Source organism: Schistocerca serialis, chromosome 2, assembly GCF_023864345.2.
Source record: "Schistocerca serialis cubense isolate TAMUIC-IGC-003099 chromosome 2, iqSchSeri2.2, whole genome shotgun sequence".
NCBI classification, from domain to species: Eukaryota; Metazoa; Arthropoda; class Insecta; order Orthoptera; family Acrididae; genus Schistocerca; species Schistocerca serialis.
The window spans coordinates 603240388-603264576 of record NC_064639.1 but is presented as its reverse complement, the minus strand read 5'-3'; the positions used below and the strand labels follow the sequence as shown (position 1 = coordinate 603264576).

General features: G+C 39.4%; 1 protein-coding gene across 2 annotated transcripts in view; it reads right to left on the bottom strand.

Annotated features, from left to right (window-relative positions):
• The window catches only part of LOC126457644 (alpha-1,2-mannosyltransferase ALG9), a 152547-nt gene that overhangs the window by 89494 nt on the left and 38864 nt on the right, over nt 1–24189 (bottom strand). For both annotated transcript variants that reach the window (XR_007585496.1, XM_050094118.1), the window contains exon 7: nt 13605–13799. Coding sequence is in view for 1 of the 2 variants with exons in the window: in XM_050094118.1 (XP_049950075.1) it covers nt 13605–13799 (195 nt within the window). In the remaining variant the exon portion in view is untranslated. The remainder of the gene's footprint in view (nt 1–13604; nt 13800–24189) is intronic.

Sequence of the window (24189 nt, the reverse complement as noted above, 5' to 3'; positions counted from 1 at the left end):
ATGTGAAAAGCAAGGCTTATATGATCTTCACAAATATGCTAAACAAAAAGATGCAAAATTTCACAGAAGATGCATATCAGTGTAGTTCTTAATCAGACAGAGTAACAACTGATCACATATTTGTGGTCAGAGAAATAGCTGAAAAGTTCTACAGAGATAATAAAGCTCTGCACTTACTATTCACTGTTTTCAAACAATTCTTTGACAGCAAAAATACAGAAGGCTGAAAGAAGTTGGTTTATGTGCCAAATTAATAAATCTAATCAGAATGATAATGATACAGACAAGAGCAAAAATAGATATATTCAACAGGCCAAGTGAAAACTTTGTAACAAATGAGTGAAGCAAAGTGACAATCTCTCCACTGTGTAATTCAATACAGCTCTGCACAGCATAACAAATAAATTCAATAAAGCAGGCACCATATTTATTAAAATTAGCCAGATATGTGCATACGCTGATAACACTGCAGTGGTAAGAAGAAATGGCAACATACTTAACGGAACAAATGTGGCAATGGAAAGAGAAATTTTAAAAATCGGCCTCAGAATAAATTAAAATAAAAGAAAATCTGTCTAAACATAAATGGGAAATGTTTCAAAGGAGTGTCCTCTTTCAGTTACTGGGAGCTTTGATGCATTGGAAAGTTATAAGGGAAAAGTTGCATGCAGAAAACAGAGCTTATTTTGTAAATCTACAACTCTTCAGAAACAATCTTGTTATAAGAAGAATGGGACTCCCTAGTTCACCCAGTGGTTATAAATGGGTCAGAGGTACTGACGCTGACAGAAGATGGCAAAAATGCCTAAAGATTTGAGCAAGAAGTACTATGCAAAATTTATGGTCCAATATGGGAGAAAGAAGGCTGCAGGGTGTGCTATAACACCAAGCTACAGGCATTAATACAAGGAAGAAATATAGTAAAATTTATCAAACCACAACTAATACAATGGCTAGGATATGTGGAGAGAATGGCAGAGAAAAAAGAATACAAAAGAAAATGATTAAAGATGTGCTCTATGTTACTAGATGAAAATAGATGCCTAGAACAAACAGAAATGTTGATGATGTAAAAGAGCAGCTCATGAGTATGTGAGACCAGGGGTGGAAAAGAGATGCAAAAAACTGTGAAGTGTGGAGGAAAACAATTTAAGCCAAGGCTCACCAAAGGCTGTAGTGCTACAGAAGAAGAAGCAGTTTCATAACTGGCATCATTTGTTCAGGAGCAGCCTGACTGTCTCATAATTGCCTACGTAGACAAAATTTGATCAACATTAACATCATTTTAAACGCAAGCCATTTATGAGCTGCCGTATATGAGCAACTGGAGCAGTGATGATGAGCACATAAATTTTAAAATGTGGCAGATTAAAAAACTCTACAGTGAGTATCAGCAAGTTAGTAACATAAAGAAGTAAAGACAGAGGGTAAGAAACAAAAACTGCCAAGAGGAAGGGGGGGGGGGGGGCACACACTTTTAAAGGTGAAATGAAAATTCAAGATAAAAAAAAAGTGAAATTGGAAACAAAAATCAGATAGAGGAAAAGAGGAAGGCAACTAGAGCAATCTGAGAAGTCAATCATTTAAGTTGTCACATATTTATTTTATACGGCTAATAATTGGCAAGAATTTTCTAATGGCATCATTTTAGTTATTGAGCTCATGCACTCTAACATTCCTTGGCAATGTCTGCAATGGTTTAATCAAGCTAAACCCAAAGAAAATATGCTGGCACAGGTATTATTACTAAACACGTTTTCTCAGTTTGGAGAATGTGACTGCATGTTTTACACATTGACATTAGAGCACCTGAACACTGCCTGAAAGGCCATAGGTAGTGACAAATAGTCATAACTTTCCTTTCCCTCTGATGCTTACTTTATCATGGATCCAACATCTGCAACAGAACATGTGCCAAAATACAACAGATCTGAGAATCTAAAACTTCGACAATATATTGATCTTGAACTTTTCATTACTTACATGTTAATTAGTTCACCATATCTCTAAATGCAAGCAATTACTTAAGATACACCCAATTATCTGCTTCTAGATTGACAAGAAAGAACTTGTAAGACTGTCATGCACGACAGACAATATGAACTTGAGATGCTTGAATGGCAGGTCAGTTCCACAAGTATCTGACAGAGGTGACATTTCATCTCCATAAAGTTACACAGAGGTCCATAACTACTCAATCCATGATGTAACATATGCACTGGAATAATGTGTTACTATTCAGTATGCAACAGAAAGTTATGGCCACAACTTTCAGGAAACATTCCACATACATAGAGCAAGTAAATGCGTTATATGCGCATGAGTATAAAACACTTTATTTCCACGTTGGACATTATTTTCTTCACAATCACATTAATCACGGGAAGCACACAGGAAAAGAATGTATCAGCACAGTATGAAACACTTTCCAAAGGGAAATGTACAAAATGTCCTCTGTTAACAAGAATACATACATCAACCCATTTTTCCACTGAATCCCTGATGTGGTGATGTATCCCTGGAGAACTGGCTGTTGTTTCACACCCTTCCACAATTCGGACACGAAGACTCTGTAAATACTGTACCAAGGTTCCATAAACAAGAGTTTCCAAATGCCCCCACAAATAAAAGTCTAGAGGTTTTAGGTCCAGAGAGTGTGGAGGCTAAGGAATCAGTTCAACTCTTGCTCCCAAAGACAACAAGCAGTTGCTTCAAATATTCTCCTGTTGGTGTACCATCATTCCAGACATCTCTCCCAATGCAAATGCTGAATGCCACAGCCACTACCATCTGCTGAGACACATAGGAAACCAAAGCCATGATGAACAGTAAACAGTTGATGCTATGTGCTGGATGCCAGTAAAAAAAAGACTTAAACTTTGTGTTCTGCCTTACGGCAGGTCTTGTCATGGGGGAAGCCTCATCAGAGAAGTCCATCGCATGAGCTTCTAGGGAAGTGATTCCGGTGGTGGTTTGTCATTGCCTTCCACTGATGATGATGAAATGATAATGAGGACAACACAACACCCAGTCCCTGAGCGGAGAAAATGTCCGACCCAGCCGGGAATCGAACCCGGGCCCCTTGGCGTGACAGACCGCCGCGCTGACCACTCAGCTATCGGGGCGGACGATGCTAGTAAAGCAGTGAATGTAGTAACATATCAATACAAGTAATGAAGAGTGTCACATGTCACCATTATTTTCATTCTATTAAACCAACACTGGCAGTGAACCTAAGAATTAAAACTTACTATACATTCTGACCAAACACAGCCAAGAGGGTATTTTGCACATTTCATGTAAGAAAACATTTCTTGTAATCCTGGTATGTTGTTTGTATGTGTTTCCCATCATCAATATGATTATGATGAGAAGTAGAAATTGAGTTTTAACAGGGAAATAAAGTGTTTCTGGGCGACTGTTCATATAACACATTTTATTTCTCTATGTTTGAGGAATGTTTCCAGAAAGTTTGGGCACACATTTTTGTTACACACCTTGGAAGGAACTGTCTGAAGCAAACGAGTCACCCTGACCAGAACAGTATCAGAATGTAATACACTGGTACTGGTGGTTCAGTGAAGCACCCAGTAATTTCTGTGGGAGGTACAAACATAAAACCCTCAAAGTGCCTAATTAAAAATTCAGCACAAAAGAAAGCACCTTATATGATCTTGTAAATTTGCTCACTAGAGTACGGAGGCTTGAAAATATAACATGATCATGAGTTCCAATAATAAAGTTTTCAAATTGATGGTTGGACATTATCACACAATGGAGGTCTGTTGGCATTCCATAAATATCTGTAATGTTATTTCATGACATGGGCTAAGCTCAATGATTTTCTAACACACACAAGATGATAATGATCTTTGTGAAGCCTACATTGACAAAGGAACCTTGATTGTGAGCTCACAAAAGGCCAATAATGTTTACAGAATTTGACACTCCACATATTGTCCACCACACAACTGCAATATTGGCTGTTAATGGCAACAGGGTGCGAACTGGAGGTATTCAATGGTGCACACAGCATGCGGCTATGGAGCGTAGGTGAACTGCTTAGTCAATGAGTAACTCACAACAGTGCTAGAGGTGTTGATACAAAATAAAACAATGGCAATGACAAACAAAACGAACATTGCATTATACCTACAACATTGCTGAAGTTGGCACTTTGTCAGACAGGAATCCAAGGAATTTTGCAGAGTGAGAAGTACGTGACAGATGAAATATTAGCATTTCTGCAAGCTAAGTCAGTGGAATGTGTGGTGCCATATGCACTCAACTGTGCGGACAATGTACTTGACGAGTACAACTGGTGATGAAATGTGCTTAACAAGTGAAAGTGATATTAAAACAAATATTGAGACATGTAATTCATCTGCCTTGTCGGACAGGGAGCCACAAATCCCATCTATTTAGGTTAGAGGGACCCCCCCTTGGGCGAAACGATAAAATACCTGACGGCTTACCAGAGAGGACATTATCATCGTTGATAAAGAACGTCCGTCCTCAGAGACCAAAAACAGGAAAAGTTAACGTAATATTGGTAAACTGCAGGAGTATCCAGGGCAAGGTTCCTGAATTAGTATCTCTTATTGAAGGAAATAGTGCGCATATAGTATTAGGAACGGAAAGTTGGTTAAAACCGGAAGTGAACAGTAACGAAATCCTAGACACAGAATGGAATATATACCGCAAGGATAGGATAAACGCCAATGGTGGAGGAGTATTTATAGAAGTAAAGGTTTCAATAATATCCAGTGAAGTTATTAGCGAATGCGAATGTGAAATAATCTGGGTTAAGTTAAGTATCAAAGGTGGGTCAGATATGATAGTCGGATGCTTCTATAGACCACCTGCATCAGCAACCGTAGTAGTTGAGCGCCTCAGAGAGAACCTGCAGAACGTCGTGAAGAAGTTTCGTGATCATACTATTGTAATAGGGGGAGACTTCAATCTACCAGGTATAGAATGGGATAGTCACACAATCAGAACTGGAGCCAGGGACAGAGACTCTTGTGACATTATCCTGACTGCCTTGTCCGAGAACTACTTCGAGCAGATAGTTAGAGAACCAACTCGTGAAGCTAACGTTTTAGACCTCATAGCAACAAATAGACCGGAACTTTTCGACTCCGTGAATGTAGAAGAGGGTATCAGTGATCATAAGTCAGTGGTTGCATCAATGACTACAAGTGTAATAAGAAATGCCAAGAAAGGAAGGAAAATATATTTGCTTAACAAGAGTGATAGGGCACAAATCGCAGAATATCTGAGTGACCACCATCAAACGTTCATTTCTGAGGAAGAGGATGTGGAACAAAAATGGAAAAAATTCAGAAACATCGCCCAGTACGCCTTAGATAAGTTCGTACCGACTAAGGTCCAAAGCGAGGGGAAAGAACCACCGTGGTATAACAATCATGTACGAAAGGTACTACGGAAACAAAGAAAGCTTCATCATAGGTTTAAGAGTAGTCGAATCATAGCTGATAAGGAAAAGCTGAACGAAGCGAAAAAGAGCGTAAAGAGAGCAATGAGAGAAGCATTCAACGAATTCGAACATAAAACATTGGCAAACAATCTAAACAAGAACCCTAAAAAGTTTTGGTCGTATGTAAAATCGGTAAGCGGATCTAAATCCCCTATTCAGTCACTCGTTGACCACAATGGCACCGAAACGGAGGACGACCGAAGAAAGGCAGAAATACTGAATTCAGTGTTCCGAAACTGTTTCACTGCGGAAAATCGTAACACGGTCCCTGACTTCAGCCGTCGCACGGACGCCAAAATGGAAAATATTGAAATAAACGATATCGGAATTGAAAAACAACTGCTATCACTTAGTAGCGGAAAAGCATCCGGACCAGACGAGATACCCTTAAGATTCTACAGTGATTATGCTAAAGAACTTGCCCCCTTTCTATCAGCAATTTATCGTAGATCGCTGGAAGAACGTAAAGTACCTAGCGACTGGAAGAAAGCGCAGGTCGTTCCCATTTTCAAGAAGGGTCATAAATCAGATGCGAATAATTATAGGCCTATTTCGCTTACGTCAATCTGTTGTAGAATAATGGAACATGTTTTGTGTTCTCGTATTATGATGTTCTTAGATAATACAAATCTCCTTCATCATAACCAACATGGATTCCGCAAACAGAGATCATGTGAAACTCAACTCGCCCTATTTGCCCAAGAAATTCACAGTGCCGTAGACACTGGCGAGCAGATTGATGCCGTATTCCAGGACTTCAGGAAGGCATTTGATACGGTTCCGCACTTACGTTTAGTGAAAAAAATACGAGCTTACGGAATATCGGACCAGGTTTGTGATTGGATTCAGGATTTCCTAGAAGAAAGAACACAACATGTCATTCTTAACGGTTCAAAATCTGCAGATGTAGATGTAATTTCGGGAGTACCGCAGGGAAGCGTGATAGGACCTTTATTGTTTACAATATACATAAATGACTTAGTTGACAACATCGGTAGCTCCGTGAGGCTATTTGCAGATGACACGGTTGTCTACAAGAAAGTAGCAACATCAGAAGACTCGTACGTACTCCAGGAGGACCTGCAGAGGATTAATGCATGGTGCGACAGCTGGCAGCTTTCCCTAAACGTAGATAAATGTAATATAATGCGCATACATAGGGGCAGAAATCCATTCCAGTACGATTATGCCATAGGTGGTAAATCATTGGAAGCGGTAACGACCGTAAAATACTTAGGAGTTACTATCCGGAGCAATCTGAAGTGGAATGATCACATAAAACAAATAGTGGGAAAAGCAGGCGCCAGGTTGAGATTCATAGGAAGAATTCTAAGAAAATGTGACTCATCGACGAAAGAAGTAGCTTACAAAACGCTTGTTCGTCCGATTCTTGAGTATTGCTCATCAGTATGGGACCCTTACCAGGTTGGATTAATAGAAGAGATAGACATGATCCAGCGAAAAGCAGCGCGATTCGTCATGGGGACATTTAGTCAGCGCGAGAGCGTTACGGAGATGCTGAACAAGCTCCAGTGGCGGACACTTCAAGAAAGGCGTTACGCAATACGGAGAGGTTTATTATCGAAATTACGAGAGAGCACATTCCGGGAAGAGATGGGCAACATATCACTACCGCCCACATATATCTCGCGTAATGATCACAACGAAAAGATCCGAGAAATTAGAGCAAATACGGAGACTTACAAGCAGTCGTTCTTCCCACGCACAATTCGTGAATGGAACAGGGAAGGGGGGATCAGATAGTGGTACAATAAGTACCCTCCGCCACACACCGTAAGGTGGCTCGCGGAGTATAGATGTAGATGTAGATGTAGATGTATAGTGAAACGTAGTAAAGGACAATCATTTTCAGCATAATTATGTATATGGTAGATCATGCATGGCATACTTAAAAGCAAGTTCATAAGATTTCAAATAACTCCACAGTAATGTGACTGTGTAGTGCATAAAATTTTCACTGCCAATGTTCTGATTTAAATACCAAACCCCTCCGCAGTGCCTCATGAAAGGAAGGCATGTGACACTGTTAATGATGATCCATCCATTGGATGGGGTCGTCAAGTCTGGGGGCCCCTTGGTGCTCTCCCTTCCCTCTCTTCTATCATCATCATCATCATCATCATCATCATCGTGTAACACAAACATTACACTTCACACACACACACACACACACACACACACACACACACACACACAAAATCACTCAATACATACACATAATATTACAAATACTGTGATGGAGCATATCACAAATAAATAAACTAAACTAGATACAATTTACAACATATATGTTGACAGTGACCTATTACATTATGCACATCAAACTGCATGTGACATCGAGCACAGTGGCTCCAGGGAAGCAGTGGACGTTTGCATAACTGCAAACAGTGCCACAGAATTGGAAGATGGAAGAAACGAAATTTCAAATAAAGTGTCACCTTGACAATGCACAACAAACTGCACAATCGGCCCAAAAATTTGTAGATGAGATAAACAAACTTATCCCATCATTCAGTAAGGAATTTGTTTCCAACTCTGACCAATTGGGTTTTGAAGAGGAAACACATATGAAAGGAACCCTAGAAATTAGAGGTACCATGAGAGTTGTATCACGATCAACTAACATCAATTCTTTAACACATTTGTATATAATTATGCTGACTGTTCATCTAAATGGTAAATTGGCTGGAAAGTTATTTACTGTGCTGCAAATAGTTGGAGTTACTTTGCCCACTATGATTCTTTCCCAAGTGAGTGATCTTGCAAGGACAATAGGGAATATTTATGTCACAGCAAGCAACAGTGGAAAAATGGGCAAAAGAGAACTACGACTATGGTATCAGCACTGCTTCTGGCCAATAGCTCATTAAAACAACTTGCTTTTGCTTTATTTCTTGTCTGCATAAAAATATCATACCACTGTAGAGTAAACTATCCCTCCTGCAAAATGTGTGACATTGCAACTCATACCATCTGGAACCACTGGACATATTAAGCCTCCGGATGTTTGTTTTCTCTGTGCCTATAAAACACCAAATGCAGTTATGCCTTCAAGGACAGCCAGTTTCACGATAAGCTCCACGACAGACTGTTTTGCATTTGGTTGCATGGCATTACATTCAATCAGTTCTCATCACCTCATTACACTAATAGGATTATATATGCATTTTTTAACAGTGGATACCTAGCTGAACATCCCAGACGGTTTGTAACTCCCAAGGAATTTGCTTTCATTCTTGATGGAGCTAACCTTTGTGATCACCGTGGCACGCCAATTTTTATTCAGTGTTCATGGTGCAAGTTAATGGTTTGTTTTGAACATTTCTTGAATGTCGACTATGTCCATTTTGTAAAGTGTAATACATACATCCCATAGAAGGTTGATCTCTGCACCTCGAGACACTCATTTCCTGTCACCCTTCTGATGCACATGCTGTGTTATTAGCAGCTAAAATTTTTCCTATAGTAACTGTTAACACAACACTTTCAAATGAGCCTTACTAAAGAATTAACTAGTGAACTAGCACTCAAGGGGTTCCTTGTGAGACCACCGGCATAATTTCATCGAATTCATGAATTCTCAGAATGACAGGATGTCATAAGGGAATTTCAAACTATCACCTGGCCACTGTTTTCTTGCAGAATGATCTGAATTAAGTACTTTCAGGACACAAGGAACAAGAAAGGTCTCCATCAATTAGTGGGTAGCTACTGAAATTGCATCCTTCAATATTGTTCCGAATGTATTTATTTCAACTGTTCTATCAACATTACAGTGAAGGTTCAGCATTTCTACATCTACATCTGCATGGATACTCTGCAAATCACATTTAAGTGCCTGGCAGAGGGTTCATTGAACCACCTTCACAATTCTCTATTATTCCAATCTCGTATAGCGCATGGAAAGAATGAACACCTATATCTTTCCGTACGAGCTCTGATTTCCCTTATTTTATTGTGGTGATCGTTTCTCCTTATGTAGATCAGTGTCAACAAAATATTTTTGCATTTGGAGAAGAAAGCTGGTGATTGGAATTTTGTGAGAAGATTCCGTTGCAACAAAAAACGCCTTTCTTTTGATGATGTCCAGCCCAAATCCTGTATCATTTCTGTGACACTCTCTCCCATATTTCATGTGAATACAAAACATGCTGCCTTTCTTTGAACTTTTCAATGTACTCCATCAGTCCTATCAGGTAAGGATCCCAAACTGTGCAGCAGTATTCTAAAAGAGAACAGACAAGTGTAGTGTAGGCAGTCTCCTTAGTAGGTCTGTTACATTTTCTAAATGTCCTGCCAATAAAACGCAGTCTTTGGTTAGCCTTCCCCACAACATTTCCTATGTGTTTGTTCTAGTTTAAGTTGTTCGTAGCTGTAATACCTAGGCATTTAGTTGAATTTACGGCTTTTAGATTAGACTGATTTATCATGTGACCAAAGTTTAAGGAGTTCCTTTTAGCTCTCATCTGGATGATCTCACACTTTTCATCATTTAGGGTCAACTGTCACTTTTCGCACCATTCAGATATCTTTTCTAAATCGTTTTGCAGTTTGTTTTGATCTTCTGATGACTTTATAAGTCAATAAATGACAGTGTCATCTGCAAACAACCGAAGACGGCTGCTCAGATTGTCTCCCAAATCATTTATATAGATAAGGAACAGCAAAGGGCCTATAACACTACCTTGGGGAATGCCAGAAATCATTTCTGTTTCACTCAATGACTTTCCTTTCATTAATACGAACTGTGACTTCTCTGATAGGAAATCACAAATCCAACCATATAACTGAGATGATATTCCATAAGCACGCATTTCACTACGAGCCTCTTGTGTGGTACAGTGTCAAAAGCCTTCCGGAAATCCAGAAATACGGAATCGATCTGAAATCCCTTGTCAATAGCACTCAACACTTCATGTGAATAAAGAGCTAGTTGTGTTTCACAGGAATGATGTTTTCTAAACCCATGTTGACTGTGTGTCAATAGACCATTTTCTTCGAGGTAATTCATAATGTTCGAACACAATATATGTCCCAAAATCCTGCTGCATATTGATGTTAACGATATGGGCCTGTAATTTAGTGGATCACTCCTACTACCTTTCTGAATATTGGTGTAACCTGTGCAACTTTCCAGTCTTTGGGTACAGATCTTTCGTCGAGCAAATGATTGTATATAATTGTTAAGTATGGAGCTAATGCATCAGTATACTCTGAAAGGAACCTAATTGGTATACAGTCTGGACCAGAAGACAAGCTTTTATTAATTGACTTAAGTTGCTTCACTACTTCGAGGATATTTACTTCTACGTTACTCATGTTGGCAGCTGTTCTCGATTTGAATTCTGGTATATTTACTTCGTATTCTTTTGTGAAGGCATTTTGGAAGGCTGTGTTTAGTAACTCTGCTTTGGCAGCACTATCTTTGATAGTATCTCCATTACTATTGTGCAGAGAAGGCATTGATTGTTTCTCGCCACTAACATACTTCACATACGATCAGAATCTCTCTGGATTTTCTGCCAGGTTTTGAGACAAAGTTTCGTTGTGGAAACTGTTATAAGCATCTAGCATTGAAGTCTGTGCTAAATTTCGAACTTCTGTAAAATATCGCCAATCTTGGTGATTTTGCATCTGTTTAAATTTGGCATGTTTGTTTCATTGTTTCTGCAGCAGTGTTATAACCCGTTTTGTGTACCAAGCAGGATCAGCTCCGTTGTTTGTTAATACATTTGGTATAAATCTCTCAATTGCTGCCGATACTATTTCTTTGAATCTAAACCACATCTGGTCTACACTTATATTATTAATTTGAAATGAATGGAGACTGTCTCTCAGGAAGGCGTCAAGTGAAATTTTAACTTTTTTTTTTTTCCCCCAATGGGTATATTTTTCGTTATGTTTTGAGGATTTTGGGATTACAATATTCAATCTCGCCATGACAACCCTGTGTTCACTAATCCCTGAATTGGTTTTGATTCTCGTTATTAACTCAGGACTATTTGATGAGGTCAAGTGTGTTTTCACAACCGTTTACTATTTGCGTGGGCTCATGAACTAACTGCTCGAAATAATTTTCAGAGAATGCGTTTAGCACAATTTCGGATGATATTTTATGCATACCTCCGGAATTAAACATGTATTTTTGCCAACATATCAAGGGTAAATTAAAGTCACCAGCAACTATTATCATATGAGTCAGGTACGTGATTGAAATCAAACTCAAGTTTTCTTTGAACCTTTCAGCAACTGTATCATCTGAACTGGAAGGTCAGTAAAAGGGTCCAATTATTATTTTATTCCGGTTGCCAACAATGACCTCTGCCCATACTAACTCACAGGAAGTATCTACTTCAATTTCGCAACAAGTTAAACTACTTCTAACAGCAACAAACATGCCACTGCCAACCATGTTTAGCCTGTCCTTTCAGAACAGAGTTAGGTTCTTCGCAAAAATTTTGGCTGAGCTTATATCCGGTTTTAGTCAGCTTTCAGTACCTATAACGATTTGAGCATCAGCGCTTTTTTTTAGTGCTTGGAGCTCTGGTACTCTCCCATCATAGCTCCAACAATTTAAATTGTTATACAAATGGTTCCCGTATTTACGTTCTTCCTGTGTCCAGCCTGCACCCTTTGTGACTGAAGCCCTTCTTGTGTTTTCCCCGAGACCCTCTAACCTAAAAAACCACCCAGTCCATGCGACACAGCCCCTTCTACCCATATAGCTGCCTCCTGCACATAGTGGACACCTGACCTATTCAATAGCACCCGAAACCCAACCACCCTGCAGCCTACATGGTCGCAGAACCGCCTGAGCCTCTGATTCAGACTCTCCACTCGGCTCTGTACCAGAGGTCTGCAATTGATCCTGTCCACTATGCTGCAAATGGTCAGCTCTGCTTTCATCTTGCAAGCAAGACTGGCACCCTTTACCACTTCTGTTAGCCGCTCAAAACCAGAGAGAATCTCTTCTGACCCAAAGTGACACACATCATTGGTACTGACATGAGCAACCACCTGCATATGGCTGCACTCTGTGCTCTTCATGGCCTCCGGGAGGACCCTTTCCACATCTGGAATGAGTCCATCTGGTATGCACACGGAGTGTACATTGGTTTTCTTACCCTTCTTGTCAGCCAAGTCCCTAAGGGGACCCATAACGCGCCTAACATTGGAGCTCCCAACTACCAATAATCCCACCCTCTGTGATTGCCCGGATCTTGCAGACTGAGTGGGTTCCTCTGAAACAGGACAGGCGACAGCATCTGGCTCAGCGACAGTGTCAGCCACAGACAGCAGCTGGAACCTGTTTGTCAGACAAACCGGGGAGGCCTTATGTGTGGCCACCTGGGAAGTCTTTCACCGCCTGCTTCGCACCGGGGTGACCCCCCACTCGACCACAGGTGAGGGGTCAGCCTCAGTGCGAGTAGTAGCTGGGTTGGCCACCGGTGAGGACCGGTCGGAGCACTCAGACGTGCTGGACATCTGTTGGATCCCCAAGTCCGGCCCACAACAGTGGTGCCCATCCATTGCAGCCTCAAGCTGTGTAACCAAAGCCATCACATCCTGAAGCTGAGAGCGAAGTGTCACTAACTCGGCTCGCAGCATCTGCACACAACAATCGCAGTCCCTGTCCATACTAAAGACGGTGGAAAACTAATCTATGCAGATAAACGGACTATTGGCACATGCTGCGCAACTCTACTCTTGACCCTGACGAAAACGCAGGAACTGTGTCTAATAATACACAGATATTCAAAAACGTAACTACTGAAGCATTCAGGTGAAACTAAATAATTCTCCCCTGATTAGGAACTTGTAATATGTCACAAAATCAGTTTACTTTCCGACGCAAATGAAAATGCGAGAACTGTGGCTATTAGATATTAAATTTACATGCAGAAACTCAAGAAACTAAACTATTAAAGCACACAGACGATATAACAAAATTCATTCCTTTCATTTGATTATTGATGTTGCCCGACAATATCAGGATCCAACCAACGAGTTTCATCCTGTCAACATGGTTTCTAGTGATATATGTAAGTAAATAACAGTAATCACATTTTGACATTCTACTCACCAGAAAAAGAGGAGAGAATAAAGCTGCTAAGAACACAAAGTTGAAGTTCAGGAACCCATTAACAAAGTAAAATGAAAATGGCTCTGTGCCATACAAATTGGGTCCATGATTTGTAAATATATTGTAGTGAACAATGTTGTATGGAGCAATAACAAGTCGACCAAAATATGAAGAGTCTGTTTTCACCATTGGAAGCTGTTTAAAACAAAAAATCAGTATTAAAATTAAGCATTGTGAATTGCAATTTATTCAGATCATAATATAAATTTGCTAATAATGCAATTAGGGTACAGGAGTAATATAAAAATGAGTATTAGGATACAGGTGTTATATAAAAATGAGTAACATAATTAATTAATATAAAATTATATTAATGGGATAAATCAGCATTTTAAAGTGAATAATACAGTTCTCTTCTTTTTCTCATTTTTATTTTGTACAGCAGTATTTACACAACGGTGATGATAAGTGACATCCTGATTAAATTACCCATTTACAGTTCATCCTCAATGAACTCTTCCCACTGAGCAGTGTCAGTTCTATAGCAAAAATATTATGTAGTTACTATTTTGTTGTTGTTGTTTTTTTAAATTTGTTGTAGATTTTCATTCCCTTATATTGTGGTGCCTGAGCATATAATCTGGATCAGTTAACACTAAGCATAAAGTGATCTTAATTTCTTTTATTAAGTGAGTGATCAAAATGTTCTTCCTTTAATAATTATGAGTTACAGTCTTAAAAGATGATGGGCTCGTAAACATAGAGGACGGTTAAAAGCCCCTGATTTTTAAATGAAGGGTGACATGGTTCCCTCCACCACACAAATTTCTAATGACATATTTTTTTCTGGAATTACCTAGGCACATAATGCTCCACTCAAAAACAACCCCATATCTTATTACTGACTGTAAGTAGCTATGATATAGTCTCTTTGTTATGTCTACAGCAACAAGCAGATGTATGGTAAATAAATTTTCCATTATATCACATCTCATATAACACTTACCGCAACACACTTATTTTACCATCAGTAAGAAATGCATTTGATGTTTCACTGTCTTTAACACTGAGATAATAATGAAACAAATGTATACATTAAATTTAAATACTCCTTCAAAGAATCAAGTCATCAATGGCTCATTTTTTTAGTAACAATATATTGTTTCACTTGGATTTCATAAAAAATTAAAGGTCAAAACAAAATTATATGATTAAAGCCTATAATTAATAATAAATGAAGTACTGCCCAACATTTCAACACTAACATCTTTCACTATTTAAAAATATTTATGTAGTCAATTATGGATTGAATTTTATTGCCCAATTAGAGTGTATTGAGATGCGAGAAAATGAAACAGATCATGAACTCTTAGACATTAAATCTATTTAACAGTTTTAATACCATGGATAATGATGTACATTCAGACGTAAGAGCTGTCAACAAGAAACCAGATGCTATGTGGCACGTTTGCACTTAACAAAAAGCAGTACAATTTCCAATTTAGATTTGAAATCTGATGCAAGGATTGGAGTGTAAATAGTATGGCAGTGAAGAAAGCATACACCAAGTCTCACAAGTTCATGAAATATGATCACATCAGACACAGCCGTTCAATTTAGTTAACCATTCAGCCTATGTAAATCCATGGGGTTCATTACAGAAGGAAAAAAAAGTATAATTTTAAAAGTGTCCTAAATCAACTATCATATAACTGAAATATAGATGTGACATAATAATTTGATGAATGCAAAAAATCTTTCATGTGTGTTTAATGGTTTGAGGAGGAGTTGGGTGGAAGAGACCAAACAGCGAGGCATTATTCTCATAGGATTAGGGAAGGACGAGTAAGGAAGACAGCCATGACCTTTCAAAGGAACCATCCTGACATTTGCCTGAAGAGATTTAGGGAAATCACGGAAAACCTAAATCAGTATGGCTGGGAATTGAACCGCTGTCCTCCTGTATGCGAGTCCATTGTGCTAACCACTGTGCCACCTCACTCGGTGTTTAAAGAGGAATGGGACATAGCACTGATAGAGTTCGAGGATGGGATGCAAATAAATTCACAAAACAACTTCTTAAGAAAATGCTATACAAAAACAGAGCAGATGGTGCAGTGGTAAGACATTCAGGTGGATGGCAGTTCAAATCCTCATCTGGCTATTCAGGCTTAGGTTTTCTGTGGTGTCACTACATGGCTTATAGCAAGTGCCAGGGAGGTTCCTTTTGAAGAGTACATGGCTAATTTTCTTTTCCGCCTGACACTGTGTGCCACCTATTATGATCTCACTGTTGAAAGCACGTTAAACCCAAATCTATCTTTCTTCCTTCCTAAACAAAACTATATTGCTCATGCAACTAATTTAACACCTCGTGAGGTGATTATTATGAGTTCGGAACCATACAGAAATAACTCACTGACAAGATAACGTGGAATGCAGTGTGTATGCCAGAGAACAGTTGTACTGGTTTACCATCAGTGCCAATACAACAACAACTTCCCCATCTATCAGACAGCTGAGCCATTTCAAACAGCAATGTTGACAGATCACAGTCAAAATGTGTGGAAATCTGATATAACCTGGTGTGGGTGTGTGGGTGTGGGTGTGTGTGTGTGTGTGTGTGTGTGTGTGTGTGTGTGTGTGTGTGTGTGTGTGTACAGTCTTCAAATTTGTAACCACGTTCAACAATGGCCTCTATTTTCTTGAGATCTTCCCTCAAACCTCTGTCCCTATAAAACCAACTAAATGCAAGTATATCTCCACATCAACAGTTGCACCCCTTTCATAATGTGTTGAATCTGCTTCAGCACCAAGTTTCTCAATACCTACAATAATAAATGCTTTTACACTTTCCTCTCCCATAAGTGCACCACTAACTTTGGTCATAAAAAAATCTCCCAGATAGTTCTCCTCCTCTCTTACAGCTCTTACAGCAGCAAAGTTCCTACTTTCAAACCAAACAGTCACCTCGTCTTCTCCCTTCCACCTATACTAGTCTTTCTCTGAAATCAGTCACAACCATCAAATATAAAAGAATATCCACCCAGGGAAATTTATGATGGAATGATGACATGAATCTAGTTGTGAGAGATACACATAGAAGGTTTGGATTCACTAGACGAATCCTGAGGAAGTGTAGATGTAGAGTTAATACATCAACACAGATCTTTTATAAAATTATGACATATTTTTGAATACATTTTGATGGCCTAGTGTTCTTGCCATGTTGAACTGATGGAAAGGATAGGTATTGTTTACAAAATAGTTGCATGATTCAGCACTTATCAGTCTAATCAACAAACGATTGCACAGTATTTCTTCCTACAACATAAATATCACTTATTGTTAATTACAAGAAAATCAGAACAAAATGGGCTATATCATGGCAACCATTCTTCCTGTGCAGGAGCTGCAAATGAGAAAAAGGAGCAGGAGGAGGTGACTCTGGTTTTATATGTTCTCAATGCTACAAAACATACAACCAACTGCAAAGCTCCCACTGTAAGATTTTGGATGAAATCGAATAACCCCCCCCCCTCCACCACCACCACCACCACCACCAACAACTTCATCACTTTTGCCATTCTAAAAAAAAAAATCCTTAATCACATGTCTAGTATGTGCTGTAAATGTAAATGATGTTGATGAGTGCTTATTATGTGTAGGATGAGCAAAAGGTATTAAAACTAAGAGCAGCATACAACAGTAAAACAGCAACAGGTAGGCTACAGGTACAATGTCTTGGCATAATTAAAGTATTACCATATTCAACTACTTACGTTGTCTTCCAAGTATATGAGATCACATTTTAACAGACGATACTTCTGTAAATTCCTGTAGTATGAACTGTACACTGAATCCTCTCTTCCCAGGCAAGTGAGACACATTCATCCAGCGGTGGATTGGGAGTAGTACAGTATGTCTGCTATCTCACTGAATGTGATAGCTGTATATAGCCTATTATTATGATCAGGTCACCACTTCCCCACCTCCCACCCATATTCCCCTTCTGTCTGTGTCTAGCATATAGAGTGTGGTCAGATATGACATTGTTTTCCAAAATGTTTGTGTGTCATTTAATTAAGGTGGAATGTGGGAAACGGCACTGTATTCATCTAAACATCACATGCAGGCTGATCACCACACTGACTTCGATCAATAAACTGCGAGGTGGATTCAACCCGTGGTCGGCGCACTTCCCCGTATCCCAGAAACAAGCACTTTAACATGCTTGGCTATCCGAACGGGTCTTGCTAGTACAATATAAATGATAAATATGTTTTTGAATCATAAAGGTTTGATTAATTTATATCAAATTAGGGCATTGTCCAATTAGTGCTTAAATACACTGAAGCCCAAATGACTATTGGAGGAGGACAACCAAGGTACACCAAGCTCCAGCTCAGTTTATGGAATGAGGAAGTTAGTCAATGGATCTGCATTAAATTTCATCAGAAAAGTTGGGGAAGCAATGAAATCTACTCAACTTAATAAGAATTCTCTTGTTTGTCACTGAACACCTAGCTTTATTTCCAGTGTACACTTTGGTTGATTTAGTACATAGACACAACTATACTGTGGAGTGGCAAATACTGAAAATGACACTGGTTTTATTCCTACAGCAGTATAAATACCCGACTGGACAGCTTAGCCCATTTAAAGTGCCACCTCTGTGATACAGGGAGGTGAGCCTGCCCTGGATCGTATCTCCCTCGTAGATTACCGATGAGAGCTGGTGAACTAGCTTGTACATGATGTTTAGATGGTTTTACACATCTAGTTATATAAATAACACCTCAGACACACACTACAAAAAAAATTAGAAAACATTCTCACACTTCAACATAGATTACTACAGACACAGACAGATGGAAAATATGTGTGGTGCAGGGAGCGAGTGGTGGTGTCAGGCAGAGCATCCAGCCACCATCTACCACAAACATAGCTTGAAACCATAATGTCAAAGCCGACCTAACAGAAGATACAAGAAAAGGTGAAGAAGAATAAGAATAAGAGGAGGAGGAGGAGGAGGAAGAAGTAGTACAGCAGGATATATGAAATATGATGTTTTTGTGTAAGTTCATTATACCTGTGTTGCCCGCAAGGCTAGCCGCGCAGTCTAATAATGCATTGCTTCCCAAGCGAGCAGGTGTGCTGATCCCTGGCACGAATTCACCTGGCGGATTAGTGTTGAGGTCTGGTGTGCCGGCCAGTCTGTGGATGGTTTTTAGGGAAGTTTTCCATCTACCTTGACGAATGTGGGCTGGTTCTCCTTATCCTGCCTCAGTTACACTGTTGTTGTTGTTGTGGTCTTCAGTCCTGAGACTGGTTTGATGCAGCTCTCCATGCTACTCTGTCCTGCACAAGCTTCTTCATCTCCCAGTACCTACTGCAACCTACATCCTTCTGAATCTGCTTAGTGTATTCATCTCTTGGTCTCCCTCTACCATTTTTACCCTCCACGCTGCCCTCCAATGCTAAATTTGTGATCCCTTGATGCCTCAAAACATGTCCTACCAACCAATCCCTTCTTCTAGTCAAGTTGTGCCACAAACTTCTCTTCTCCCCAATCCTACTCAATACCTCCTCATTAGTTACGTGATCTACCCACCTTATCTTCAGCATTCTTCTGTAGCACCACATTTCGAAAACTTCTATTCTCTTCTTGTCCAAACTAGTTATCGTCCATGTTTCACTTCCATACATGGCTACACTCCATACAAATACTTTCAGAAACGACTTCCTGACGCTTAAAACTATACTCGATGTTAACAAATTTCTCTTCTTCAGAAACGCTTTCCTTGCCATTGACAGTCTACATTTTATATCCTCTCTACTTCGACCATCATCAGTTATTTTACTCCCTAAATAGCAAAACTCCTTTACTACTTTAAGTGTCTCATTTCCTAATCTAATTCCCTCAGCATCACCTGACTTAATTTGACTACATTCCATTATCCTCGTTTTGCTTTTGTTGATGTTGATCTTATATCCTCCTTTCAAGACACTGTCCATTCCGTTCAACTGCTCTTCCAAGTCCTTTGCTGTCTCTGACAGAATTACAATGTCATCGGCGAACATCAAAGTTTTTACTTCTTCTCCATGAATTTTAATACCTACTCCGAATTTTTCTTTTGTTTCCTTTACTGCTTGCTCAATATACAGATTGAATAACATCGGGGAGAGGCTACAACCCTGTCTCACTCCTTTCCCAACCACTGCTTCCCTTTCATGCCCCTCGACTCTTATAACTGCCATCTGGTTTCTGTACAAATTGTAAATAGCCTTTCGCTCCCTGTATTTTACCCCTGCCACCTTCAGAATTTGAAAGAGAGTATTCCAGTTGACATTGTCAAAAGCTTTCTCTAAGTCCACAAATGCTAGAACCGTAGGTTTGCCTTTTCTTAATCTTTCTTCTAAGATAAGTCGCAAGGTTAGTATTGCCTCACGTGTTCCAACATTTCTACGGAATCCAAACTGATCTTCCCCGAAGTCCGCTTCCACCAGTTTTTCCATTCGTCTGTAAAGAATTCGCGTTAGTATTTTGCAGCTGTGACTTATTAAACTGATAGTTCGGTAATATTCACATCTGTCAACACCTGCTTTCTTTGGGATTGGAATTATTATATTCTTCTTGAAGTCTGAGGATATTTCGCCTGTCTCATACATCTTGCTCACCAGATAGTAGAGTTTTGTCATGACTGGCTCTCCCGAGGCCATCAGTAGTTCTAATGGAATGTTGTCTACTCCCGGGGCCTTGTTTTGACTCAGGTCTTTCAGTGCTCTGTCAAACTCTTCACGCAGTATCTTATCTCCCATTTCGTCTTCATCTACATCCTCTTCCATTTCTATAATATTGTCCTCAAGTACATCGCCCTTGTATAAACCCTCTATATACTCCTTCCACCTTTCTGCCTTCCCTTCTTTGCTTAGAACTGGGTTGCCATCTGGGCTCTTGATGTTCATAAAAGTGGTTCTCTTATCTCCAAAGGTCTCTTTGATTTTCCTGTAGGCAGTATCTATCTTACCCCTAGTGAGACAAGCCTCTACATCCTTACATTTGTCCTCTAGCCATCCCTGCTTAGCCATTTTGCACTTCCTGTCGATATCATTTTTGAGATGTTTGTATTCCTTTTTGCCTACTTCATTTACTGCATTTTTATATTTTCTCCTTTCATCAATTAAATTCAATATTTCTTCTGTTACCCAAGGATTTCTATTAGCCCTCGTCTTTTTACCTACTTCATCGTCTGCTGCCTTCACTACTTCATCCCTCAGAGCTACCCATTCTTCTTCTACTGTATTTCTTTCCCCCATTCCTGTCAATTGTTCCCTTATGCTCTCCCTGAAACTCTCTACAACCTCTGGTCCTTTCAGTTCATCCAGGTCCCATCTCCTTAAATTCCCGCCTTTCTGCAGTTTTTCAGTTTCAATCTGCAGTTCATAATCAATAGATTGTGGTCAGAATCCACATCTGCCCCAGGAAATGTCTTACAATTTAAAACCTGGTTCCTCAATCTCTGTCTTACCACTATATAATCTATCTGATACCTTTTAGTATCTCCAGGATTCTTCCAGGTATACAACCTTCTTTTATGATTCTTGAACCAAGTGTTAGCAATGATTAAGTTTTGCTCTGTGCAAAATTCTACAAGGCGGCTTCCTCTTTCATTCCTTCCCCCCAATCCATATTCACCTACTATGTTTCCTTCTCTCCCTTTTCCTACTGACGAATTCCAGTCACCCATGACTATTACATTTTCGTCTCCCTTCACTACCTGAATAATTTCTTTTATCTCGTCATACATTTCAGCTATTTCTTCATCATCTGCAGAGCTAGTTGGCATATAAACTTGTACTACTGTAGTACGCATGGGCTTTGTGTCTATCTTGGCCACAATAATGCGTTCACTATGCTGTTTGTAGTAGCTAACCCGCACTCCTATTTTTTTATTCATTATTAAACCTACTCCTGCATTACCCCTATTTGATTTTGTATTTATAACCCTGTAATCACCTGACCAAAAGTCTTGTTCCTCCTGCCACCGAACTTCACTAATTCTCACTATATCTAACTTTAACCTATCCATTTCCCTTTTTAAATTTTCTAACCTACCTGCCCGATTAAGGGATCTGACATTCCACGCTCCGATCCGTAGAACGCCAGTTTTCTTTCTCCTGATAACGACGTCCTCTTGAGTAGTCCCCGCCCGGAGATCCGAATGGGGGACTATTTTACCTCCGGAATATTTTACCCAAGAGGACGCCATCATCATTTAATCATACAGTAAAGCTGCATGTCCTCGGGAAAAATTACGGCTGTAGTTTCCCCTTGCTTTCAGCCATTCGCAGTACCAGCACAGCAAGGCCGCTTTGGTTAATGTTACAAGGCCAGATCAGTCAATCATCCAGACTGTTGCCCCTGCAACTATTGAAAAGGGTGCTGCCCCTCTTCAGGAACCACATGTTTGTCTGGCCTCTCAACAGATACCCCTCCGTTGTGGTTGCACCTACGGTACGGCCATCTGTATCGCTGAGGCACGCAAGCCTCCCCACAAACGGCAAGGTCCATGGTTCATGGGGGGTCAGTTACACTATGTCGGCAATTGCTGCACAAACACTGTTTCCACGTATGCGTACACCACATTTATTCTAGCACGCAAAAATTTTGGGTTAAACTTATCTGCTAAGAGACGTTCCCCATGCAGCAGAGGGGGGGGCGTCCACTGGGAGCCGAACCGCACAATAACCCTGAGTTCGGTGTGGGGCGGTGGTGGTATGAGTGGACTGCTGTGATCTGTTGTGGGGTTGTGAACCACTGAGGGTGGGATGAAGCCTCTCTGTTGTTTCTAGGTCCCCGGTTTAATATATACATGCATACTTATGTTCCCCTACATATAAACTTTAACATGAGAAAAAATTTACTATGGAAACAATGAGTGTGAAAATATAATAATAATAATAATAATAATAATAATAATAATAATAATAATAATAATAATTCATGACATTGCAATGACAATATCAGTAAAATAAAGGTGTTTGGCAAAACACAAAGAGGTCGCGGACAGAAAACGGGGCAGATATTGAAAGGTAACTGATGATCTTTTTTTTCTCTCTCAAAGGCATTAATAGTCATCTGGTCTATATTTTTGTGAACTAAAGAGCAATAACTAGTACACTATTTCTGAAGTGGCTTCCTTGACACAGAGATGACAATTCGTTTCATAGTGTACAAAATAATGTCCTGACTGACTCATCATTGTCCTGCACCAAACCGTTACGGCTAGAAACTTGATAAATGGAGAGGGTCTTAATCTTATACTGTTAAGTGTCATTTAAGAACGGATTTTTCGAGATTCCATTCTCAAGGAATGAAACAGGGGACAAAAGGGTTTTGAAAATATGTCACTATTAAGGCAATTTGAAGCTAGACCTATGAAAATTGGTCTTTGGTTTCTCAATCAGAAATAAAGAAATACATGTTTCAGTACTTTTGACAGTATTATGAAAAGGATAGCTGCTTCTTACCATATAGTGGAGATGATGAGTCGCAGGTTGGCACAACAAAAAGACTGGCAGAAAATAAGCTTTCAGCCAACAATGCCTTCATCCAAAGATAGATCATACATACACACACACTCAATGCAAACAGAACACACACACATGACCGCAGTCTCTGGCTATTGAAGCCACACTCAGTAATTTTGGAAATTTAACCCCTATGGGGATGAAGTAGTGGGTGAAAACTCGTTCTTAAAGAAATACTAAAGTGTTTTCAAAGCTACATCTAAGAAAATTGGTACTTGACTTCACAGTTACAAATAAAAAACAGCTTATTGCAAATTCAGCCCCTCTGGGGGTGATATTTGGGATGAAAGTTTTTATGGAAATATTTCATTATGCAATCATTTTTTAAGCTAAACCTATGAAAATTTGTATTTGGCTTCTCTGTTTGAAAAAAATGCATTTCACTATTTTTGGACATTTATCCTTTTAGGGGATGAAATAGGGGTGATATGTATTATGAAAATATTTCATTATGAAAGCATTTTTAAAACTGAATCTAAGAAAATTTATATCTAGCTTCTCGGCTAGGAATTAAAATAATAATAATAATAATAATAATAATAATAAAATATAAATCCACCTACAATTAATGAGGTCTACAGAGCTTTGAAAGAACTCAAAAACTACAAAGCAAGTGGAGAAGATCAAACGTTTGCTGAACTTTGGAAATATGCAGCAGAACCAGTAAAGATAGCATTACACCAATGCATAGTAAAAATCTGGAATGAAGAGAAATTACCAGAAAATTGGACTACTGCTATAATACATCCATTACATAAGAAAGGAGAAAAATCAAATCCAGACAACTATAGAGGAATTTCCCTTTTGGACTGCACGTATAAGATCATGTCAAGAATACTATATAACCGCTGTACAGATCAATTAGAACTGGAACTGGGAGAATATCAAGGAGGATTTAGATCCTGGAGAAGCTGCCCAGAACAGATAATCACCTTGAAGTTGATGTCTACAAAAGAAGGCAAAAACAACTAGTCATAACCTTTGTAGATTT